The sequence below is a fragment of the Lepidochelys kempii genome, chromosome 8 (genome assembly GCF_965140285.1).
Source record: "Lepidochelys kempii isolate rLepKem1 chromosome 8, rLepKem1.hap1, whole genome shotgun sequence".
Classification (NCBI taxonomy): Eukaryota; Metazoa; Chordata; order Testudines; family Cheloniidae; genus Lepidochelys; species Lepidochelys kempii.
This window is the reverse complement of record NC_136387.1, coordinates 38755710-38780980: the sequence shown is the minus strand read 5'-3', so window position 1 is coordinate 38780980 and position 25271 is coordinate 38755710. Positions and strand designations below refer to the sequence as shown.

General features: G+C 47.0%; 1 protein-coding gene across 3 annotated transcripts in view; it reads left to right on the top strand.

Moving 5' to 3' along the window:
- Positions 1-25271, top strand: part of DIAPH1 (diaphanous related formin 1) — a 163968-nt gene that overhangs the window by 45450 nt on the left and 93247 nt on the right. For 2 of the 3 annotated variants that reach the window (XM_073356162.2, XM_073356164.2), the window contains exons 2-10: positions 1471-1497; positions 2358-2516; positions 3709-3810; positions 18721-18851; positions 19050-19136; positions 22872-22935; positions 23908-24047; positions 24233-24341; positions 24618-24728. In XM_073356162.2, coding sequence (XP_073212263.1) covers positions 1471-1497; positions 2358-2516; positions 3709-3810; positions 18721-18851; positions 19050-19136; positions 22872-22935; positions 23908-24047; positions 24233-24341; positions 24618-24728 — 930 coding nt within the window. The remainder of the gene's footprint in view (positions 1-1470; positions 1498-2357; positions 2517-3708; positions 3811-18720; positions 18852-19049; positions 19137-22871; positions 22936-23907; positions 24048-24232; positions 24342-24617; positions 24729-25271) is intronic. The other variant, XM_073356163.2, reaches the window with a different exon arrangement.

Below are 25271 nucleotides of genomic sequence, written 5' to 3'. Positions count from 1 at the left end.
CTAAGGTGCCACAAATACTCCTTTTCTTTTTACCCCAATTCTGCATTTGATGCTGTAGTACAAGGGATGCGTATGGAAAGGAGCTATAATCCACGTTCTCTGTGATGCTCTTAACATCTGTTTCCAGGGGGCCTGATCTTCATTGACTGTATTGTTACACTCTCTCTGTCATTAGAGCAGCAGCAGATCTGCTCCTTGTTATTCCCATATGTTGATTCTTTCTGCCCTCTGCTGGAGTCTCTGGTTTATGACAAATCAAAAAGCTGCAGTAGTGGAAATTACAGTCATGTGGATTCTGGATGCAGATAATAAAAAAACTAGGGAGCAAGAGTAATGAACTTCGCATTGCAGACAGAATTACTCCCTCAGTTAAAGATGGGAAAAGATGAGAGCCTGTCATGGAGTGTCCTGAAAGGGGATTTGCATTAAGGTGGCCTGCCCTTATGGAATCCATTCTTTATATCTGCTAAACACCCCTGATGATCCACAGAGGAAGGGTCATAGGTAATTCAGGTAGTTAGTTTCAACCTTTTGTGTGTCTGTGTAGAGTGGCAGGGAGGGAGAGAGGGAACTTGGTGTCTCTTTTACATTCCTAATAATTTGAAAGCAAACTGTCCCAGCTTCTGAAGTCATCACCTGTATATTCTGGGACGCACATACCCAAAACCAGGATTCCACCTGAAATGGAATACTGAGGTCCAACGTGCCCTTTAAGAGGACAGATCCCCTTCTGACAAAGCTGAGGGGATGGCAAGACCTGTGGTTGTCAGTGACGTGATTGAACTGAAAGGGCCCGATTTTCCTTTGCCTGGGCCATTCCTCTTATGTACAATGCCAAGTCTAAAACAAACTGTCTTGGCTGTTGAGATCGGGAGCAAGGGTTGCAATATAACAGGATTAGTTATGGTCCCACCATGCAACGATGTCCCTCCATCTGGTGAAAGCATAACTAATCCTGTCCCTTGTCCCGGATGGGAGATAAGGCCATACCTCTGCCTTCTGTTGTAAGGAAAGAGGGAATCATATATTGGAATAGATTGTCCCCTTCTGGCTGGGGACTAGATCCATGTGGTGGATTTGGTTTTGCTTTCCCCAAAAGGAATTCTTGAAGTCTTGAGTCAATGTGCATTACTAGAAAAGGTTTGAGTATGAGACAAAACTAAGTCAAAGAGGAAAGAGAAGGAAGCTTGTGCTTCGTGCAGTAATTGCTTCCCACTGCTCATGCTCTCATCTCTCAAATCTGTGGAACTGCTGTATGTCTGCATTGGTGAGTTAAATCTTTCCTCAGTGGTAGTGTGCAGGATATGGGAGTTTGGCATTGTTGTGTTCTGTTCACTCTGAACAGGAGTGGAACAAGCTGGGTTGTCACTACCCATTTTTTCTTCTCACCCTCACACATTCTGTGTTTGGAGGTGTGCCTTGTATCACTGATTTGTTTCTCCTCTTCTCCCTCCTCTTTCTGTCCCACAGACTTTGAAGCGGCTCATGGCGGATGAGGTAAGGATGGTGGTTTTCTTCTGCATGTGATGTCTCCTATTTGCTGTAACTTTCCTGTGCCTGGCTGTTTCTGGTTCCTCTGCTTGTTCTATTCTAGTCTTACTGTTTGAAGGCTTCAGCCCTTGCTGTCACATGGCTGCTCTGTGTGTGTTGTCTCTCTCATAAGGCATTTGCTTCTCTAGGATTCTCTAACTCTGCTTCTCAAACTATGACCTTGCATGCTCTGCTGACTCTTTCCTCATAAGCACTGGTTTAGTAGGCAATCTGAACACTGGCATTTTCCAGAGGGTTGGCTTTGCAAGACTGCTGACTGCAGGGATAGACCCTGTTTGTTGGCACCCAGGTTTTTGGTGTTTTAGATTTTTAGATTTCCCTGGAGAGGCATTGAATTCACATGGGAGTTGGCATTAGCAGTACCAGCAGATTTCTACTTATCCTCTGCCGGTGATGGTACATGGACATCTGGACAACACTGACTAACCTTGCAGTGTGTGACTTGTCAGACACATTGAGTAAAGGTGCTCCAGGGGTACAAAAACCCTTATCTACCACTTGGAGGGTCTACAGAGAATTTTGTCTCTGGTCTGTGAAGTTTCAAAAGTTTCCCTACTAATGTGCACCTGGTAGGTCCACAGATCACAAGTTACGGCCTCTTGGTGTCAGAAGTACCCCCAGACCGGTTGTGCTTTCTCTATCCATTGCCAGCAGTGCAAGCGTGGGAATGCCAAATATAGGAATGCAATTAGGGTAGTATGCCTGGCATTGGTTTTGGGACAGCATGTGTGGTTGAGGGTGATCACCGGAGTTGAGAGGTGCGAAATGAGGTTGTGCTGAGTTTGATTTCTGTTTCTCTCACTTAGCTGGAGCGATTCACTAGCATGCGGATAAAAAAGGAGAAGGAAAAATCCAATGTTGCTCATAGGAATTCCTCTGCTTCCTATATGGATGTTCCTAGTGCAGGCCAGATGCTACAGGAAATCACAGATCAGGATGTGCTGGGCCTCTTTGAACAGATGCTGGTAAGTTAATGACCCCAATGCAAATGCCCTTCCTTCCTTCACTGTGTGCTCTCTGGGTGTTTATCTTCCATTTTCCAGGACAAGAGGTGGAGACTGTAGTGCCTCTTAGTATCCTAGATGACTGGTGTTACACCTCATAACCACGATGCCTTATGTCAACCTACACCTCCTACCTCCATCACCATTGTAGAGCCTGCTCTGTTTCCTCACAACTCTCCAATGAAGGGTGGTCTGCTTTGATTCCTTAGCCTGTCATTTTTCACAGATAGTATAAGACAATGGTTCTCAGGGTTTTCCTGTGTAGACCTCTTCCTTCTTGCCTCTCAGTCCCAATCCTTCCCCATAACAGTTTTAGTACTTTAGGAGTGATAGTAAGACAGGATTAAGGAGAGAAGATGAAAATAAACTTGCTTTAATATTTTGGGATTTGCTGTATGGTTACATCTTCATCTCTGGGCCCTCTTCTCTTGAGTTCTCGCCTCCTTGTTTGCTGCTACACAGATGTTTGTGTTATTGGCAAACTTTACAGCAATTAAATTTACAACAAATTAAAACCCAGCAAACATGAAACAGACAGGCACATCTTGAGAAGGAGCCTAACTCGTTCCATTGAATAAAACATCACTGGAAACCCTAAGAGCCCAGACTGGATAATAAGTAGCAGAAGGTATCACTGCTTGACAGTTGACAGCTGCTTAATCATTGTGACAGAAGCAGCTCTGCAGATCAGAGAACTCCTGTGGTTAGTCAGTTGGCTCTTGGTTTCGTAAATTGTATGCTGAGAGATTCCACTGGGCTCCACAAACCCCTTTAGGAGTTGGGGGCTCCTCTCTGTCCCACTGGAATGCTAGCATCCCCCTGTGATGGAGGTAACTTTCTCTCGCTCTCCTCAGAGCACCATAATCTCCTTTGGGAAGTGTGTGCCAGGGGATGGGGGAGACTGCTCCTGTCTGCTTCTTATCTCAGGGGTCTCCTTTGACAGGATTTAAACACAAGTGCAGGCTATTCCCTCTGAGATTCTGATATGTGCTCACTGAACCATGTTTCAGGGCTTGCTGTGGCTGGGCTGCAAGCTTCCTGTTGCCTTGAGCAGATTGTGTTCCATGTAGCAAATGATGTTTCTGTGTGAGGGATGTTCCAAGCATCAGGGAATCTGTGCACAACTGAACATTTTCTTGCTTTTCTTCCACAGGTTGATATGAATCTGAATGAGGAGAAGCAGCAGCCTCTGAGGGAGAAGGACATAATAATCAAGAGGGAGATGGTGTCCCAGTATCTACATACCTCTAAAGCTGTGAGTACTCTTGCTCTGAGTACAGAAAGCTGCTTTGAGGGAGGTAGGGATATGGTGTTGTATAGCAACACTGCAAAGAACTCCTCACATCATAGGTTCTTAAGTGAAAATCTGACATGAAACACAAATCTCATGAACAATTTGAAAAAAATATACATTAACAATAAAAGCCCTAAAGACTGTGCACAAATGATGCACAGCCACCATCCCAATGACTTCCTAGTTCATTTTTACTTGCTAATTTAAGTTTTCCAATGAACTCTCAGGCTATGTCTACACTACGAAATTAGGTTGAATTTATAGAAGTCTATTTTTAGAAATTGATTTTATACAGTCGATTGTGTGTGCCCCCACTTAAGACCATTAAGTTGGCGGAGTGCGTCCACAGTACCGGGGCTGGCACTGACTTCTGGAGCGTTGAACTGTGGGTAGCTATCCCACAGTTCCCGCAGTCTCTGCAACCCATTGGAATTCTGGGTTGAGATCCCAATGCCTGATGGGGCAAAAAACATTGTCGCGGGTGGTTCTGGGTACATGTCGTCAGGCCCCCCCCCCCCCCCCCCCCCCCGTGAAAGCAACGGCAGACAATTGTTTTGCGTCTTTTTTCCTGGGTTACCCATGCAGATGCCATACCATGGCAAACATGGAGCCCGCTCAGCTCACTGTCACCATACGTCTCCTGGGTGCTGGCAGACGCGGGACTGCATTGCTACACAGCAGCAGCTCATTGCCTTGTGGCAGCAGATGGTGCATTACAACTGGTAGCCCTTCTCGTCATCTCTTGGGTTCTCCTGGCAGACCTTGGTGAGGTCTGTCATGGGCGCCTGGACATCAATGGGAGTGACTCAGGTCATTCTCTTCTTTAAGTTTTGTCTAATGGAGAGTCAGTCCTGCCTGGAATATTGGCAGAGGGATAGCTCAGTGGTTTGAGCATTGGCCTGCTAAACCTAGGGTTGTGAGTTCACTTCTTGAGGGGGATATTCTGCCTCAGGCTGCTCTCGCAGCCAGTAGCACCATGAGCACCCAGGAGATGATGACAGCTAGCAGTCGTACTGCATCATCTGCTGCCTTGCTCCCCCTCCCTCTGTGAAAGCAACGGCCGACAATCGTTTCATGCCTTTTTCTGTGCGGGCTTCATATTGCTGTCAGCATCGTCATCCACCCGCCGTTTCCGCTGCCACTCTGCTCTCCTGCGTTCCTGCAGACGCCATACCACGACAAGCATGGAGCCCGCTTAGATCACCGCGGCAGTTATGACCATTCTAAACACCACACACATTATCCAGCAGTATATGCAGAACCAGATCCTGCAAAAGCAGGTGAGTAGGTGAGGAGAGTGATGTGGACATGGACACAGACTTCTCTCAAAGTACGAGCCCCGGCAATGTGGACATCATGGTGGTAATGCGTCAGGTTTATGCCGTGGAATGCCTATTCTGGGCCCAGGAAACAAGCACAGACTGGTGGGACCGCATAGTATTGCAGGTCTGGGATGATTCCCAATGGCTGCAAAACTTTCGCATGCATAAGGGCACTTTCATGGAACTTTGTGACTTGCTTTCCCCTGCCCTGAACCGCCAGAATACCAAGATGAGAGCAGCCCTCACAGTTCACAAGCAAGTGGCGATAGCCCTGTGGAAGCTTGCAACTCTAGACAGCTACTGATCAGTTGGGAATCAATTTGGAGTAGGCAGATCTACTGTGGGGGCTGCTGTGATCCAAGTAGCCAATGCAATCACTGAGCTGCTGCTACAAGGGTAGCGACTCTGGGAAATGTGCAGGTCATAGTGGATGGCTTTGCTGCAATGGGATTCCCTAACTGTGGTGGGGGGATAGACAGAACCCATATCCCTATCTTGGCACCAAAGCACCAAGGCAGCGAGTACATAAACCGAAAGGGGTACTTGTCAATGGTGCTGCAAGCACTGGTGGATCACAAGGGACGTTTCACCAACATCAGCGTGGGATGGCCGGGAAAGATACATGATGCTCGCATCTTCAGGAACTCTGGTCTGTTTCAACAGCTACAGCTAGGGACTTTCTTCCCAGACCAGAAAATAACCTTTGCGGATGTTGAAATGCCTATAGTTATCCTTGGGGACCCAGCCTACCCCTTAATGCCATGGCTCATGAAGCCATACACAGGCAGCCTGGACAGTAGTCAGGAGCTGTTCAACTATAGGCTGAGCAAGTGCAGAATGGTGGTAGAATGTGCATTTGGATGTTTAAAAGCGTGCTGGTGCAGTTTACTGACTCGGTTAGACCTCAGCGAAACCAATATTCCCACTGTTATTACTGCTTGCTGTGTGCTCCACAATATCTGTGAGAGTAAGGGGGAGACGTTTATGGCAGGGTGGGAGGTTGAGGCAAATTGCCTGGCTGCTGATTATGCGCAGCCAAACACCAGGGCTGTTAGAAGAATACAGGAGGATGCGGTGTGCATCAGAGAAGCTTTGAAAACCAGTTTCATGACTGGCCAGTGTGAAAGTTCTGTTTGTTTCTCCTTGATGAAAACCTCCGCCCCTTGGTTCACTCTGCTTCCCTGTAAGCTAACCACACTCCCCTCCCCGCTTCGATCACTACTTGCAGAGGCAATAAAGTCATTGTTGCTTCACATTGATGCATTCTTTATTAATTCATCACACAAACGGGGATAACTGCAAGATAGCTCAGGAGGGGTGGGAGAGGAGGGAAGGACAAGGCCACACTGCACTTTAAAACTTATTGAATGTCAGCTTTCTGTTGCTTGGGCAGTCATCTGGGGTGGAGTGGTTGGGTGCCTGGAGGCTGTGCCCCCCACGTTCTTGGGCATCTGGGTGAGGAGGCTATGGAACTTGAGGAGGAGGGCGGCTGGTCACACGGGGGCTGTAGTGGCTGTCTGTGCTCATGCTGCCTTTCCTGCAGCTCAACCATACACCGGAGCATATCAGTTTGATCCTCCAGTAGCCCCAGCATTGACTCCTGCCTTCTGTCAGCAAGCTGATGTCACCTATCATCTTCAACCCGCCACTTCTTATCTTCAACCCGCCACCTGGCCTCATGTTCATATTGTGCTTTTCTGGACTCTAACACTGTCTGCCTCCATGCATTCTGCTGGGCTCTTTCAGTGTGGGAGGACTGCATGAGCTCAGAGAACATTTCATCGCGAGTGCATTTTTTTCGCCTTCTAATCTTCGCTGCCTCTGGGACGGAGATGATAGGGGGAGTGTTGAAACATTTGTAGCTGTGGGAGAGAAAAAAAAGGGAGAGTGGTCGTTAAAGAGACACATTTTAGAGAACAATGGGTAGACTCTTTCAGGCTGAACCTTGCTGTTAACATTACATAGCACATGTACATTCCTTACAAGGTCACATTTTGCCTTTTATATTGAGGGTCTGCCAGTTTGGTGTGTGAGATCACACACGCAGAGCCGGCGGGCAACAGAATTCGGCTTGCAGGAAGCCATGGTAAGCCACAGTCTTTTGGCTTCTTTAACCTTCATAACATGTGGGAATGGTTTCAAACAGCTGTGCCCTCATTTCCCATACCGAACAGCTGTTGGGTTGGCTATTTAAAATGGACTGGCAGTTTAAAAGGAGGGGCTGCGGTTTTGCGTTAACGTGCATCACAAAGTCAACTAACCCCTCCACATACTCACACACCCACGCCCAATTCTCTGGGATGATCACTTCACACTTCCCCCCACCACGTGGCTAACAGCAGGGAAGATTTCTGTTCAGCCACAGGCAAAGAACCCAGCAGGAACGACCACCTCTGAATGTCCCTTTAATAAAATTCCCCTATTTCAACCAGGTGACCATGAATGATATCACACTCCTGAGGATAACACAGAGAGATAAAGAACGGATGTTGCTTGAATGTCAGCAAACACCGGGACCATATGCTGCCATGCTTTGTTATGCAGTGACTCCAAACTACGTGCTACTGGCCTGGTGTGGTAGTGTCCTACCGTGGAGGACGGAATAAGGCTGCCTTCCCCAGAAACCTTTGGCAAAGGCTTTGGGAGTACATCCAAGAGAGCTTTATGGAGATGTCCCTGGAGGATTTCCGCTCTATCCCCAGACACGTTAACAGACTTTTCCAGTAGCTGTATTGGCTGCAAATTAATCATTAAACCCGCTTGCTTTTAAACCATGTGTTATATTTACAAAGGTACACTCACCAGAGGTCCCTCCTCCTCCTTCTGGCGGGTCCGGGAGCCCGCCTTGGGTGGGTTCGGGGGGTACTGGCTCCAGGTCCAGGGTGAGAAACAGTTCCTGTTTCTCCGCTTGTTTGCTGTGCGCTATCTTCAACCTCCTCCTCCTCCTCCTCTTCCTCATCCCCAAAACGCGCATCCCTGTTGTGTGATGATCCATTGATGGAGTCAAAGCACGGGGTGGGATAGTGGTGGCTGTACCCCCTAGAATGGCATGCAGCTCATCATAGAAGTGGCATGTCTGGGGCTCTGACCCAGAGCAGCTGTTTGCCTCGCTGGTGTTTTGGTAGGCTTGCCTGAGCTCCTTAAGTTTCACACGGCACTGCTGTGGGTCCCTGTGATAGCCTCTGTCCTTCATGCCCTTGGAGATTTTTTTCAAATGTTCGGGCATTTCGTCTTATGGAACAGAGTTCTGATAGCATGGATTCATCTCCCCATACAGCGATCAGATCCTGTACCTCCCGTTCGGTCTATACTGGAGCTCTTTTGCAATTCTGGGACTCCATCATGGTCACGTCTGCTGGTGAGATCTGCACTCACCTGCAGCTTGCCACGCTGGCCAAAGAGGAAATGAGATTCAGAAGTTCACAGGCCTTTTCCTGTCTACCTGGCCAGCGCATCTGAGTTAAGAGTGCTGTCTAGAGCAGTCACAGTGGAGCACTCTGGGTTAGCTTCAGGAGGCCAATGCCGTCGAATTGCTACCACACTACCCCAGATTTGACCCAGCAAGGTTGATTTCAGCGCTGATAATCCCCCCTTTAAGTCGAAGTAAATGGCTTCATCGTGTGGACGGGTGCAGGGTTAAATTGATCTAACGCTGCTAAATTCAACCGAAACTCTTAATGTAGACCAGGGCTCAATGAAGTGTTTGAAGAGGCTGAAATTAGCCCAATGCTGAGTTTTCATAAACCTTCTTCTCATAAATTCATCATATTGTATTATTTATTTTCATAACTATATTTTAATATAGCAGAATGAACAAAGATTTTGTATGGCTAAGTATTAAAAGATTACAGTAACCATTTTTTAAATGATTAGTTTAAAATAAAATACCCAGTTTCTGATAGTGCTCCATTATTTCAGGACATAGTATTGACTGTTTAAAAACATTCTTTTTAAAAGTGTGTTTAAGGTTTTATTCTGCTCCCCTGTTGGTGTTTATAAAGGGCTCCTCAGCAAGGGAGAAACTAGCTGAGAGTGTTGTCAGTTGACAACGTAAATAAAATGGGGGGAAATGTTTTTTGTTTTGTTTTTTGGTAACTTCTTTCATTTATAGTACATTTTATAACTGGTTGAAAATGCCAAGTGTGTTTTATGAAAATCTTCAAAAAATTCTCCAAAAAAACCCCCAACCCTTTTCAGTTTTTGAAACCTAAAATCCATTTTTTGGGGGAAGGGTCTCTTTTTAAAAATGGCATAAAGGGATGAGGGGTAGGGGGACAAACATTCAGTTTCTCAATTTTCCTTTTTTGTTGAAAACTCAAAACTGAAAAAACAAATTTTCTGTGAAGTTTGTTTCTAAAAAAAGTAATTTTTCATTTGAAATTTTTTTCTATGAAAATGGCCTTTTTGAAACAAAATGTTTTGTTTTAGTATATGTGCATGTTATAAGTAACTATATTAAGTACTAAAGTTCTACAACGATGTTTCAAGCTGACATTGCCTCTGTAGGGGGGGAGAGCCTCTCTTTAACCAAAGCTGTAAATAAACTTCCATTATAAGCTCGATTTTTGGTCTTCACTTCCAGAAAAGATCTTTTCCACTTTAAAAGTGTGATGTTTGGCTACAGGAGACTCTTCTATTCTTTAAAAAAATCAAAATGTGTGGTGAATCTGCCAAGTCATTTCTGATACATAGGGCTTAGAAAATACGTAGCTGGTATTATACTTCTTGAAAATCCTACTCCTGCTCTTCTTTCAAGCCCTCTCTTTGAATGGTTTGCACCACAAACTTCACATTTGAGTCCTAATGAGATCTAGTGCATAGAACAATATTGGACAAAGTTGGGTGCACATATGGGAAATTATTCAAAAAAATTTCTGAATCTTTGGACACACCATAAGGTCCTCATGGAGTTTTAAACTTCCCCAAGTGTCTGCTGGAGATCTCCACTTGCATTTTCCTTTTCCTTGCTTAAAGGCTTCAAAATGTAAACTCATCATGTGGGTAGTCTTACCAAAGTGATTTTCTCAACCAAAAACAAAACAAAAGCCCAGTCTCTAGTGTCCTGCTCCAGCTGCGCTTTTGACTACCCCTACCAAGACCAGCTTCCAGAGCTCCATCTTTATTTCTGGGCATCATCTCCTTTTCTTTCCCTCCCCCACTAGGAGGCAGGCAGTAATAGTTAGATTCTTCACCACGTGCACAGTCCACTTAGCTACACAGTGACTACAGTGGGAGCTGCTGGTGCTCAGTACCTCTGAAAATCAGGCCACTATTATTTAACTGCCTAAAGATGGGCTTAGGTGCCTAGGTTTAGACACCAGAGTTTTAAACCAGACACCAGTTGACTTTAGACACCAGAAAACATGCCTCTTACTCATGCTGCTTGAAGGGGCTGGAGTGGTAGAAGGGGTATTTCTCTGCATCTGTGCCTCTGAGTCCAAGGTACTAAGCCACATCCTACCTTGACTTGACCAGTCAATGAGTCTAGAAGGTCTGTTGGAATGTAGATGATTTGTTGGCCAGTTGAGTGTTCCAGTGCAGTGGAGTTGGTAACTCCATCAGCAGAGACGTTTGGGTTCAAGGAAGTTACAGTCTCCAGCTCTATCTGCTGTACTGCCTCAATTTAAGGACATTGAGTTTTGCTGAGAGATTTTCATTCAAATACTATGTTGTATTTTTTTCATTGAATAGCATGCATTATCTTTATACCTCACATAGAACATAATGATGGCAAAACAGAATATGTAGGAAGGAAGTATATAATTTAAAGAGGGTTTCCAAATATAAGTGTTTTAAAATACTTTCCTTTTTAAAACCTAAGGGAATGCTTTCACGCAACCATTTCAGCTACTTTAAATTGTAAATAGAAATCAGTTACATCACAATTAGAATGTAGTAGTTCAAGTCTTTGTCTAGGTGGATCCCACTTGTGTTGTACATGCACCTCATGTGCAAGATTGGAATCTTTTGCTAGGTTGTAGGCCACGGCAGGTCGGGGGCCGGGCTAGGTTAGGGCCGGGGGAGGGGCGCCTCTCCCCTAGCCATGACAGGTCGGCGCTTAATAGGCTGCTGCACAGCTTACAGGAAACTTAGAGTACCACTTTTATCATGGGAATTGCACCTCCCCTCTTCCTGCTGGGCCGGAACAGCTAGCTCCACGCTTAATCGGCTGAGTTCTAGACCCCAGCTTTCGAAAGGCAAAGCTCGGAAAGCCCCTCCCCCAGCAGGTTGGGATTTCCCTCCCATGTATGGGCAGGGGGGAAACTCCTGACACTGAGAGAGGGCTTTTCTCCAGCCCTGTGTATCAAAGCCAGGGACAGTCTTCAGGCCCCCTTCCCTGCAGGTAGAGGTCATTTGTGTGGAATCCCTTTCCCCTCTGGGAATGGGGAAGTAATGAATAGTAATTCCTCGCCCCATTTTTGGGGAAGGGGAGGCAATAGCAATTGATTTTGGGGGGGGAAATGAAGTTTTGTGCAGCTTCATGTGTGACGTTCCTTCACCAGTTAAGTGCCTGACTAGCCCACTGGAATGAGAAAGAGAGAACATGAGGAGGTGGCAGAGGTCACAGGCATTACTGGGAGGGTTGGGGGGCACATCTTGGTTATAGTCCTCTGGGATTCCTCAAGAGATCCAAACTGGCTTTGAAGGGCCAGACTCGTTTAGCTTACATATTCCTAAGGACTCTAAAGCTATTCTGAGGTCCTAGGGTATCTATACACTTACTACCAGGAGAAAATCCTCTAGATAGTAGAGCCAGTTCTGACAGGGAACTTCCTTTTTTCAACAACGCAGAGCTACTAACTACTATACGAGGTAGTCTCATCTCCTGCAAGAGAGCCGCTCCCTCTTCTCCTACCGCCTGCCTGACATTATCTTCCAAACTGCAGGTTTGACGTTCATGTCAAGAACCATGCATTGATGCCACCAGAGCTTCCTCTTCTCACCCCTATTTTGGGTTGTTGTCTTTCCCATTTTTCTCAACCATGGGCTGGGATAACTTCAGACCAATGGGTATTGTGAAATTAGTACCAAAGGTCACTCTATATAATTCAAGTCCTTGCTAATCTCCCACCCCGCTCCCGCTTCAGTGACCCATCTCATGAAACAACTGGGGGAAGAAGGTGGATTCCTTCATCTAGGAGCAACAGAAGAAGTACCTCAGGAGTTCAAGGGAAAGCTTTTCTAGTCCTGCTATGGAATGCATCCTATCCTGGGCCTGGGGCAACTAAAGAAATTCACACACCGTGCTTCAAGGATTGGCTAGAATCACAAGCTGAGAGCGATTCTGTTTACTTTCTTCTTGTAAATACTAATCTTTGAGGAAAAGACCTTGACCTTAACTCTCATTCCTTATGTGAATCCTCCTTTCACCTGTCTTCAGATATCCTCTTGCACCCAACCTACTCATTCACATTTCTAATATAACCCTCCCCTGCCATACTGCAAAGATGTGCCAACGTGGAGCTATTGACATTACGTACTTTTGATGCCAGTTCCAGTTGGAGATGTCAACTACTATATTGTAGGGGAGCTCATGAAACACTGTGCACTTCATTGCCACTACCATGCTATTGATGCTCAGCTCTATCACCTTCTCATCACACGCTAATAGTGTCTTCACCTAACTATGAAGGACGTGAATAAAATGCAGCTGGCTAAAGATTGAGGTTGTAGTTGCAGGAAGAAGGAAAAAATTCAAGTTACTAGCTGAAATTAGGGCTTGTCTTGACCCTGATCTCAGGTGAGTAACGGTCTCCAAATCCTGCTGAAATCACCACTGCTCCTGGACACCCAGACAGCATTAGTAGTAGAAATGCCTGTACCTTTTTCGCTGATTCAGAAGCTTGTACTCTTTTCATAGAATATCAGGGTTGGAAGGGACCCAGAAGGTCATCTAGTCCAACCCCCTGCTTGAAGCAGGACCAATTCCCAGTTAAATCATCCCAGCCAGGGCTTTGTCAGGCCTGACCTTAAAAACCTCTAAGGAAGGAGATTCTACCACCTCCCTAGGTAACGCATTCCAGTGTTTCACCACCCTCTTAGTGAAAAAGTTTTTCCTAATATCCAATCTAAACCTCCCCCACTGCAACTTGAGACCATTACTCCTCGTTCTGTCATCTGCTACCATTGAGAACAGTCTAGAGCCATCCTCTTTGGAACCCCCTTTCAGGTAGTTGAAAGCAGCTATCAAATCCCCCCTCATTCTTCTCTTCTGCAGGCTAAACAATCCCAGCTCCCTCAGCCTCTCCTCATAACTCATGTGTTCCAGACCCCTAATCATTTTTGTTGCCCTTTGCTGGACTCTCTCCAATTTATCCACATCCTTCTTGAAGTGTGGGGCCCAAAACTGGACACAGTACTCCAGATGAGGCCTCACCAATGTCGAATAGAGGAGAACGATCACGTCCCTCGATCTGCTCGCTATGCCCCTACTTATACATCCCAAAATGCCATTGGCCTTCTTGGCAACAAGGGCACACTGCTGACTCATATCCAGCTTCTCGTCCACTGTCACCCCTAGGTCCTTTTCCGCAGAACTGCTGCCTAGCCATTCGGTCCCTAGTCTGTAGCGGTGCATTGGATTCTTCCGTCCTAAGTGCAGGACCCTGCACTTATCCTTATTGAACCTCATCAGATTCCTTTTGGCCCAATCTTCCAATTTGTCTAGGTCCTTCTGTATCCTATCCCTCCCCTCCAGCGTATCTACCACTCCTCCCAGTTTAGTATCATCCGCAAATTTGCTGAGAGTGCAATCCACACCATCCTGCAGATCATTTATGAAGATATTGAACAAAACCGGCCCCAGGACCGACCCTTGGGGCACTCCACTTGATACCGGCTGCCAACTAGACATGGAGCCATTGATCACTACCCGTTGAGCCCGACAATCTAGCCAGCTTTCTACCCACCTTATAGTGCAATCATCCAGCCCATACTTCCTTAACTTGCTGACAAGAAAAGTGTGGGAGACCGTGTCAAAAGCTTTGCTAAAGTCAAGAAACAATACATCCACTGCTTTCCCTTCATCCACAGAACCAGTAATCTCATCATAAAAGGCGATTAGATTAGTCAGGCATGACCTTCCCTTGGTGAATCCATGCTGGCTGTTCCTGATCACTTTCCTCTCATGCAAGTGCTTCAGGATTGATTCTTTGAGGACCTGCTCCATGATTTTTCCAGGGACTGAGGTGAGGCTGACTGGCCTGTAGTTCCCAGGATGCTCCTTCTTCCCTTTTTTAAAGATTGGCACTACATTAGCCTTTTTCCAGTCATCCGGGACTTCCCCCGTTCGCCATGAGTTTTCAAAGATAATGGCCAATGGCTCTGCAATCACAGCCGCCAATTCCTTCAGCACTCTCGGATGCAACTCGTCCGGCCCCATGGACTTGTGCACGTCCAGCTTTTCTAAATAGTCCCTAACCACCTCTATCTCCACAGAGGGCTGGCCATCTCTTCCCCATTTTGTGATGCCCAGCGCAGCAGTCTGGGAGCTGACCTTGTTAGTGAAAACAGAGGCAAAAAAAGCATTGAGTACATTAGCTTTTTCCACATCCTCTGTCACTAGGTTGCCTCCCTCATTCAGTAAGGGGCCCACACTTTCCTTGGCTTTCTTCTTGTTGCCAACATACCTGAAGAAACCCTTCTTGTTACTCTTGACATCTCTCGCTAGCTGCAGCTCCAGGTGCGATTTGGCCCTCCTGATATCATTCCTACATGCCCGAGCAATATTTTTATACTCTTCCCTGGTCATATGTCCAACCTTACACTTCTTGTAAGCTTCTTTTTTATGTTTAAGATCCGCTAGGATTTCACCATTAAGCCAAGCTGGTCGCCTGCCATATTTACTATTCTTTTGACTCATCGGGATGGTTTGTCCCTGTAACCTCAACAGGGATTCCTTGAAATACAGCCAGCTCTCCTGGACTCCTTTCCCCTTCAAGTTAGTCCCCCAGGGGATCCTGGCCATCCGTTCCCTGAGAGAGTCGAAGTCTGCTTTCCTGAAGTCCAGGGTCCGTATCCTGCTGCTTACCTTTCTTCCCTGCGTCAGGATCCTGAACTCAACCAACTCATGGTCACTGCCTCCCAGATTCCCATCCACTTTTGCTTCCCCCACTAATTCTACCCGATTTGTGAGCAGCAGGTCAAGAAAAGCGCCCCCCCCTAGTTGGCTCCTCTAGCACTTGCGCCAGGAAATTGTCCCCTACGCTTTCCAAAAACTTCCTGGATTGTCTATGCACCGCTGTATTGCTCTCCCAGCAGATATCAGGAAAATTGAAGTCACCCATGAGAATCAGGGCATGCGATCTAGTAGCTTCCGTGAGCTGCCGGAAGAAAGCCTCATCTACCTCATCCCCCTGGTCCGGTGGTCTATAGCAGACTCCCACCACTACATCACTCTTGTTGCACACACTTCTAAACTTAATCCAGAGACACTCAGGTTTTTCTGCAGTTTTGTACCGGAGCTCTGAGCAGTCATACTGCTCCCTTACATACAGTGCTACTCCCCCACCTTTTCTGCCCTGCCTGTCCTTCCTGAACAGTTTATAACCATCCATGACAGTACTCCAGTCATGCGAGTTATCCCACCAAGTCTCTGTTATTCCGATCACGTCATAGTTCCTTGATATCACCAGGACCTCCAGTTCTCCCTGCTTGTTTCCAAGGCTTTGTGCATTTGTATATAAGCACTTGAGATAACCTGTTGATCGCCCCTCATTCCCAGTATGAGGCAGGAGCCCTCCCCTCACAGACATTCCTGCCTGTGCTTCCTCCCGGTATCCCGCTTTCCCACTTACCTCAGGGCTTTGGTCTCCTTCCCCCGGTGAACCTAGTTTAAAGCCCTCCTCACTAGGTTAGCCAGCCTGCTGGCAAAGATGCTCTTCCCTCTCTTCGTAAGATGTCTTCTTCTACCACTGAGAATAGTCTAGAACCATCCTCTCTGGAACCCCCTTTCAGGGAGTTGAAAGCAGCTATCAAATCCCCCCTCATTCTTCTCTTCTGCAGGCTAAACAATCCCAGCTCCCTCAGCCTCTCCTCATAAGTCATGTGTTCCAGACCCCTAATCATTTTTGTTGCCCTTCGCTGGACTCTCTCCAATTTATCCACATCCTTCTTGTAGTGTCGGGCCCAAAACTGGACACAGTACTCCAGATGAGGCCTCACCAATGTCGAATAGAGGAGAACGATCACGTCCCTCGATCTGCTCGCTATGCCCCTACTTATACATCCCAAAATGCCATTGGCCTTCTTGGCAACAAGGGCACACTGCTGACTCATATCCAGCTTCTCGTCCACTGTCACCCCTAGGTCCTTTTCCGCAGAACTGCTGCCTAGCCATTCGGTCCCTAGTCTGTAGCTGTGCATTGGGTTCTTCCGTCCTAAGTGCAGGACCCTGCACTTATCCTTATTGAACCTCATCAGATTCCTTTTGGCCCAATCCTCCAATTTGTCTAGGTCCTTCTGTATCCTATCCCTCCCCTCCAGCGTATCTACCACTCCTCCCAGTTTAGTATCAGTTTTTGGTCAGATGTGATCCCTGGCACAATAATCGGTTTATTCACAAGGGTGAATGATGGCAACTTTTGGCCTTAGAATGTATGAATGGCCTCCAGGCTTAATTACAGCAACACTTTTTTCTTAACGATGGCACTAAAGGGCGTATACAAGTTCCCATTCATTCAAACTGCAGCAGCCCACCTTTTCCACAAGGCAGACAGAGGGCACCTCATACCAGTGTATGACTGCCTTTGTGATCCAAGGAATTGAATCCTAATCTCAAAGACCTTAGTGCTGGGCCCCCAAGACTCCCCTCTCCCAGCCCCGCCCTGGAGCTTCTGTGGTGGGGAGAGGCGCCTCTCCCGCTCTAGCCCCAGGGCAGCCTGCACCCCAAATACCTCATCCCTGGCCCCACCCCAGAGCCCTCACCCCCAGGCAGAGCCCTAACCCCCCTGCACTCCAACCTTCTGCCTCATCCCCAGCCCCACTCCAGAGCCTGCACCCACAGCTGGAGTCCATACCCCAACCTTCTGCTCGAGCCCCTTATCCCCAGCCCCACCCCAGAGCCCGCAGCCCCACCCCTGCCATATGAATTTTGTTACGTCCACAAATATGGAGGTGATGTGTCACACATCACCTCCATATTGGTATGCATAATAAAAATCGTTCCACACATTCGTGGGAAAAATTAGAGGGAACACTGGTCAGGAGCCCTACAATTACAACAGAGTAAAATTTTAATTTAAATACCTGAAATCATAACATTTACAATTTTTAAAGTCCTATGAGTGTAATTGACCAAAATGGAGCATGAATTTGGTAGGCCCTACTTGTGTTCTGAAATACTCCAGTGAAAAGCATGTGAATGCACTGATGTACAAAGGGCCACTGGCCCAAACACAGGTCCTCTTCCGCTTCACCTATCCATCAGCAGTGTTGCCGGCACCCAGTGCCAGAGGCGAACAACAGCAAGGTTCGTTGCCCGGTACGCGTCACCCAATAATCACAATGGGGTGGAGAAGCAGAAAAGTTTATTTGCAGCTGCAAACAAGGTACAGGGAGAATAGAATCTCAAATCCTGCACACAGAGCTGGAAATTACACAGGCTTTTATACGTCCTTTCTTCAGCATACTTATCCAATAGCAAGCTGCCCTAAGTATCCATATAGCCAGCCAATCCGGTTACCAGCTAGTTCCCTTGATCTTTGTACCATCTGTTAAACCATACATAAAGCTGCTTTATTCAATATTGTTCTTCCATATCTGCCCTGTTTGGCCTTGTTTAGTTTCAGGCAGTCTGACTCTGCAACATATTGTTGCAGATCCTCAGCATAACTGCTGCAAGTGCCTCCAGGCAGGGGGGCCAAGGACACTTGGGCCTAGTGCAAGGGAGCTTCATCAACACTCGTGGTCTTCCATCCCCTTGAGCTACCTAGTGGCCATGCCCAGTGTCTTCAACAACTGTGCCAAACACCAACATCTCCCCTTCTATCCATCTGTATATAGTCCACAAACAGAACTGACTTGGGCACCATTCCTATAGGAGCTGGAGAGCCAAATCTGCCTCACTCACCAACTACTGATTGCCACCTCCCCCACTATAGTTACAGCCTACTGATATGACTTGTACTGATTGCCTGTAAGCTTGATGGATGGAGGGTCAGGGTAAGGGATCAGAAATGTAACTATGAAATACCTCTGACCTTCAAACTTTTTTTTTTTTTAAATAACTCCAACATTCTAATTCAGTTGTGTGTCTGTGTTCGTGAGTGTATATTGAGAAAGCCAATTAAATATAACTTATATTTACTTTGAACACTAAACTAAATTAGGTAGTTTCAAGTTTTGAGGATGACTAAACTTTACAGCTAATTTAACGGTTAATGCTTCAGCTAGGCTAGCTTCACTCTGAAGCTCTTTGAAATGGAGGGCGCATGTATGTGTGTGCCCACTCACACAACATAAAAATACCATTTTGAAAACCCATTTCTATGCCCTGGTACTGCAGCCACAGTTAGTTTACCTAATAGCCTGTTCTTTCTTCCCTGTGTAGGGCATGAGTCAGAAGGAGAGCTCTAAGTCGGCCATGATTTATATCCAGGAGCTGAAATCAAATCTCAGGGATGCCCAATTGCTCGGTTGTTTGGAGTCTCTGCGAGTGTCACTCAACAACAATCCTGTCAGGTAAAGGGCTGGCTGGAGCAAAGGAGATCAGGCAGGGAGCTGAAGCTATAAGCAAGGGGGTTAGGTGCTTGCTTATCGTGGCTGCGGATGGTGCATTGTGATTGAATAGAGAAGAGAGAGGGCAGGGGGTGGTTGAGGGTTTTGTGACTTTCCGTCCTTCTATGTGCTGCTAATATGACTCTGTTGTGTTTCTTACAGCTGGGTACAGAATTTTGGGGCTGAGGGCCTCAACTGCCTGCTGGACATATTAAAAAGGCTCCATGATGAGAAGGACGAGGCACCCAGGTGAGGGACAAACTGAATGGAAGCTATTTATAAAGTGTACTAAGTGTGTCTGTTATGGTTCCAGGGTTAGCTGCACATCTGTCCCCTAGCTGGTCTCTCTGAGTGTGCCCCCTCAGCCATCAAACTTTGAGCTTTTTCCACAATCTTCCCGCTCTTAGACCAGGCCCTGGGGAGCAGCATCCTGTGTATCCTGAGGTCAGACCGAGTCTGAGCACTTGCTGTTCTTCCCTCTGCAAGTCTATGGCCAGTGGTGTCCAGTGAGCAGGCAGCCTTCTTAAAGCCAAGGGGAGTGTTCATTTTAGTAGTAGGAACAAAGCATTACAGAGAGAAGTGCTTTTGTTCTTCTGTGTTCATAGGTCTTTTCCCATCCTCGTCACAACCAGTTTTGTCGGTTGTTCCTCCATTGCCAGCCAATCATCAAAGCTAACGTTTCTGGCATTGTCCACTAACAACTGTCAAGTGTGTGTGCTGAGTGGTGGCTATCTTCAGCTATTCTTTCTCCTTTCTGCCTGTTTTTACAGACACACTCCTGTTGAATTAAATCATAGAATCATAGAATATCAGGGTTGGAAGGGACCCCAGAAGGTCATCTAGTCCAACCCCCTGCTCAAAGCAGGACCAATTCCCAGTTAAATCATCCCAGCCAGGGCTTTGTCAAGCCTGACCTTAAAAACCTCTAAGGAAGGAGATTCTACCACCTCCCTAGGTAACGCATTCCAGTGTTTCACCACCCTCTTAGTGAAAAAGTTTTTCCTAATATCCAATCTAAACCTCCCCCACTGCAACTTGAGACCATTACTCCTCGTTCTGTCATCTGCTACCATTGAGAACAGTCTAGAGCCATCCTCTTTGGAACCCCCTTTCAGGTAGTTGAAAGCAGCTATCAAATCCCCCCTCATTCTTCTCTTCTGCAGGCTAAACAATCCCAGCTCCCTCAGCCTCTCCTCATAACTCATGTGTTCCAGTCCCCTAATCATTTTTGTTGCCCTTCGCTGGACTCTCTCCAATTTATCCACATCCTTCTTGAAGTGTGGGGCCCAAAACTGGACACAGTACTCCAGATGAGGGGTCCAATGTCGAATAGAGGGGAACGATCACGTCCCTCGATCTGCTCGCTATGCCCCTACTTATACATCCCAAAATGCCATTGGCCTTCTTGGCAACAAGGGCACACTGCTGACTCATATCCAGCTTCTCGTCCACTGTCACCCCTAGGTCCTTTTCTGCAGAACTGCTGCCTAGCCATTCGGTCCCTAGTCTGTAGCTGTGCATTGGGTTCTTCCGTCCTAAGTGCAGGACCCTGCACTTATCCTTATTGAACCTCATCAGATTCCTTTTGGCCCAATCCTCCAATTTGTCTAGGTCCTTCTGTATCCTATCCCTCCCCTCCAGCGTATCTACCACTCCTCCCAGTTTAGTATCATCCGCAAATTTGCTGAGAGTGCAATCCACACCATCCTCCAGATCATTTATGAAGATATTGAATAAAACCGGCCCCAGGACCGACCCCTGGGGCACTCCACTTGATACCGGCTGCCAACTAGACATGGAGCCATTGATCACTACCCGTTGAGCCCGACAATTTAGCCAGCTTTCTACCCACCTTATAGTGCATTCATCCAGCCCATACTTCCTTAACTTGCTGACAAGAATACTATGGGAGACCGTGTCAAAAGCTTTGCTAAAGTCAAGAAACAATACATCCACTGCTTTCCCTTCATCCACAGAACCAGTAATCTCATCATAAAAGGCGATTAGATTAGTCAGGCATGACCTTCCCTTGGTGAATCCATGCTGGCTGTTCCTGATCACTTTCCTCTCATGCAAGTGCTTCAGGATTGATTCTTTGAGGACCTGCTCCATGATTTTTCCAGGGACTGAGGTGAGGCTGACTGGCCTGTAGTTCCCAGGATCTTCCTTCTTCCCTTTTTTAAAGATTGGCGCTACATTAGCCTTTTTCCAGTCATCCGGGACTTCCCCGGTTCGCCACGAGTTTTCAAAGATAATGGCCAGTGGCTCTGCAATCACAGCCGCCAATTCCTTCAGCACTCTCGGATGCAACTCGTCCGGCCCCATGGACTTGTGCACGTCCAGCTTTTCTAAATAGTCCCTAACCGCCTCTATCTCCACAGAGGGCTGGCCATCTCTTCTGCATTTTGTGATGCCCAGCGCAGCAGTCTGGGAGCTGACCTTGTTAGTGAAAACAGAGGCAAAAAAAGCATTGAGTACATTAGCTTTTTCCACATCCTCTGTCACTAGGTTGCCTCCCTCATTCAGTAAGGGGCCCACACATTCCTTGGCTTTCTTCTTGTTGCCAACATACCTGAAGAAACCCTTCTTGTTACTCTTGACATCTCTGGCTAGCTGCAGCTCCAGGTGCGATTTGGCCCTCCTGATAACATTCCTACATGCCCGAGCAATATTTTTATACTCTTCCCTGGTCATATGTCCAACCTTCCACTTCTTGTAAGCTTCTTTTTTATGTTTAAGATCCGCTAGGATTTCACCATTAAGCCAAGTTGGTCGCCTGCCATATTTACTATTCTTTCGACTCATCGGGATGGTTTGTCCCTGTAACCTCAACAGGGATTCCTTGAAGTACAGCCAGCTCTCCTGGACTCCTTTCCCCTTCAAGTTAGTCCCCCAGGGGATCCTGGCCATCCGTTCCCTGAGGGAGTCGAAGTCTGCTTTCCTGAAGTCCAGGGTCCGTATCCTGCTGCTTACCTTTCTTCCCTGCGTCAGGATCCTGAACTCAACCAACTCATGGTCACTGCCTCCCAGATTCCCATCCACTTTTGCTTCCCCCACTAATTCTACCCGGTTTGTGAGCAGCAGGTCAAGAAAATCTGTAAAGTCATACAGAAAATACCCCAATCACCAAGCTAACATACAATATTCATAAATTATCACAGGGCACCTCCAAATCCATCAAAGTTTCATGGTTAGGGCAGGAGTCTGGGAAGCAGGAAACCTGGATTCTTTTCCTGGCTCTGTAACACCCCCCCTCTGTCTGTTTTCCCATCTATTAAATGGGGATGGTGGTACTTTTACCCATCTTTATGAAGTGCTTTGGGGTCTGTGGCTGAAGAGCTATATAAGTGGTAACTTATTATGCATAGCTCTCTATAGCTAGAGTCAAGTAAGATCCTGTCCTGTTACGTTTACAAGCTTTCATAATCCTAAAGGGCTTGTGAGGAGGCTACAGGATTATTACTGCATATACATGTTGTTTGGCTAATTGAAGGTGGTGGTGGGGGGCAACAAGAAGAAAGTCTTGGGGCAGGGAGGTTTCACTGTATGGTCAGAAGTGTGTGGGTGTGGGGAGGAGGGGGCATTGCTCCAGTACAGTTCAGTTATGGGGCAGTGGTTTGTGGCTAGGGTTTGCCAGAAGAGGTCTTTAGTGGGGTGAGATGAACAGGGATGAGTACGTGGCGGTGACTCATGGGGGGGCTAAAGGGCAGAGGCTAAAGTTGGGTAGGGAGTGTGTGTGTTGGTGGGTTATGGTGGGATGAGCGTGGAGGTTTTCCCGCAGGAGATGTAGCAGCCTTTTCCCTGTGTTTCTTTTGAATTCAGGTGTGTGTGTGGGGTTGGAGTCTTAGTGCAGCACTGGACACCTAAGACCTCTCCTGGCCCCACCTGAGAGTTGTGGGCCTACTGTCCTTTAATTGGGGGAAGCATGATGCCGTTTATCATGCTCCATGTGACTATTCATCAGCTGGCTTTCCTTCCTCACAGCTCCTATGACACTCGGAGCAAACATGAGATCATCCGATGCCTGAAGGCTTTCATGAACAACAAGGTGAGATCCCTGTCCTTTCCCTAGATACATCCGTATATTGCCACCTCCTCTTCCTCATGTGCTCTCTGCTCTGGTGGCATGGGGCCATCCCCAAAAGTGGTAGGGGAGGTGGGGATGAAGGCTCCTGACTCTTCAGTAAACCCTTGCTTACATTTCACTCACGCTTCTCACCCCCTTCCTCAGCCTGTGCACTTCTGCCTCCCTCCCCTCCCCCCCACCTCCGTCCTGTACTACTCCTACTTCTTCTGGGCCCACTGTATACTTTCTCTCAATCCTGCCATACTCTCTTTCAGACATTTGGGGACACTTTGGTACTGTGCTATCTTCAATCTGTGTCCTCCTCTCTGCTATACCTCTGCACACCTGTGGGCACTCTGAGGACACCAATATCCCTGTCTCCTTTGCTGTTTGTTTGTACTCTACATCTCTGCCCTCTGTCCAGCCTCCCCTTCTCTGTCTTTCTCACTCATGCCCCAGGCTGTCCTACTTTCCCTTCTCATTTGCAGGCATTCTGGGACACCTAGTACTAATTCTGTTAAACTCCCCTGTCCCTTTGGTTCTCTTCACCCTTCCTTTCTCACTCACATATGCTGTGAGATCTCTATCTCTCCTTTCTAGCTTCTTTGACTCCTTTCTTTCTGATACTGTTCTCACAGGGACTCTCCTTTCATTGTGCACATCCATGCACACCTGTCAGGATCCCACTAAGTACCTTTCTTCTTGCTGGCTTTGACCCTTTAGGACACCCCAACTCCTACCCCCTTGTCCTTCCTTGGTCTCCCCTCTGAAATAATAGAAGGGATGTGTGGACAGACATTGGACAAGCGTCTTGCCACCTGCACTGTTTGTGGCGAAGTTGCTTCCCTTTAGCCTTAAAGCAGTCTCAGGTTTGAGGCATAAACAGTTCGCAGTATGCTCCTTAGTGGGCTAGCTGAGTCAAATATACTAACTCATCCTTTCTTTCCCCTTCAGTTTGGAATCAAGACAATGCTGGAAACAGAGGAGGGGATCTTGCTGTTGGTGAGAGCTGTTGACCCCAAAGTCCCTTCCATGATGATAGATGCTGTGAAACTGCTGTCAGCTCTCTGTATCCTGCCTCAGCCCGAGGACATGTACGTGTCTATGGGATTCATTCAACCACTCATCTCTCTTGAGGTTGCTCTCATTTGCCTCTCTGGAGTCCCCACTTCTCTCCTTGTCTCTTGGTTTTACAATGATGACACGCATGCATACCTCTTCCCTTTCCGCCCCACCCCCAATTGAGACTGCTGCTGATTCCCTCTTTCTACTGTTTCAGGCATGAGCGGGTTCTGGAGGCACTGACAGAGCGAGCAGAAGTGGACGAGGTGGAGCGATTCGGTCCCTTGTTGGATGGCCTGAAGGGCGGAACCTCTGTGGTACTGAAGGTACCTCAACCCTCAGTATATGTGGGCACTGTTGTCTGTTCTAGGGGAGGAGCAAGAGAGGATTGGTCTACTCTAGCAGTTTGACTGCTCTCTGTAGTGAGGATACAGGAGGGAGGGTGTAAGATACCATCTTTTTGATATCTCCCTATTTGTAGCACTTCCCTGGTTGATGGGTACAGTGTTCTGGGCATTCTGAGCGCCTGACTAGAAGTCTTGGATGAGGGGATAGAGACCTGGCTCACTCTGATACAGAAACTGTCTGTCTCCCTATTTTAGGTAGCCTGTATGCAGCTGATCAATGCCCTTATCATCCCTGCTGATGAGCTCGACTTCCGAGTTCACATTCGAAGTGAGCTGATGCGTTCTGGGTTGCAGCACATCCTTACGGTAAGAAGCAATCATCTCCTCCTATGGGGCACCATCATGCTCGATGAGAGAAGCAACAGCCACCATCTCAGCAGTTGTATTCATATTGAAAGTACCTAATACTGTTAAAAGGCTCTGGTAGTGACAAAGTAATATTGCTCTTCCCAATAAAAGAAAGTGGCTAGAGGCAAAAAGGCATCCTTTAAAAATTGCAAGTTAAATACTACTGAGGAAAGTAGAAAGAAGCATACGCTCTGGCAAGTCAAGTATAAAAAGTATAATTAGGCAGACTAAAAAAGAATTTGAAGAGCTACTAGCAAAATTCAAAAAGTAATAGCAAAACGAACTGCCAAACAATCACTGGGCAATCAAGGTGCTAAAGGAGCACTCAAGGAAGATAAGGCCATTGCGGAGAAGCTAAATGAATTCTTTTTATTATTCTTCACCGTAGAGGATGTGAGGGAGATTTCCATACCTGAGCCATTCTTTTTAGGTGAGGAACTGTTCCATATTGAGTTATCAGTAGAGGATGTTTTGGAACAAATTGATAAATTAAACAGTAAT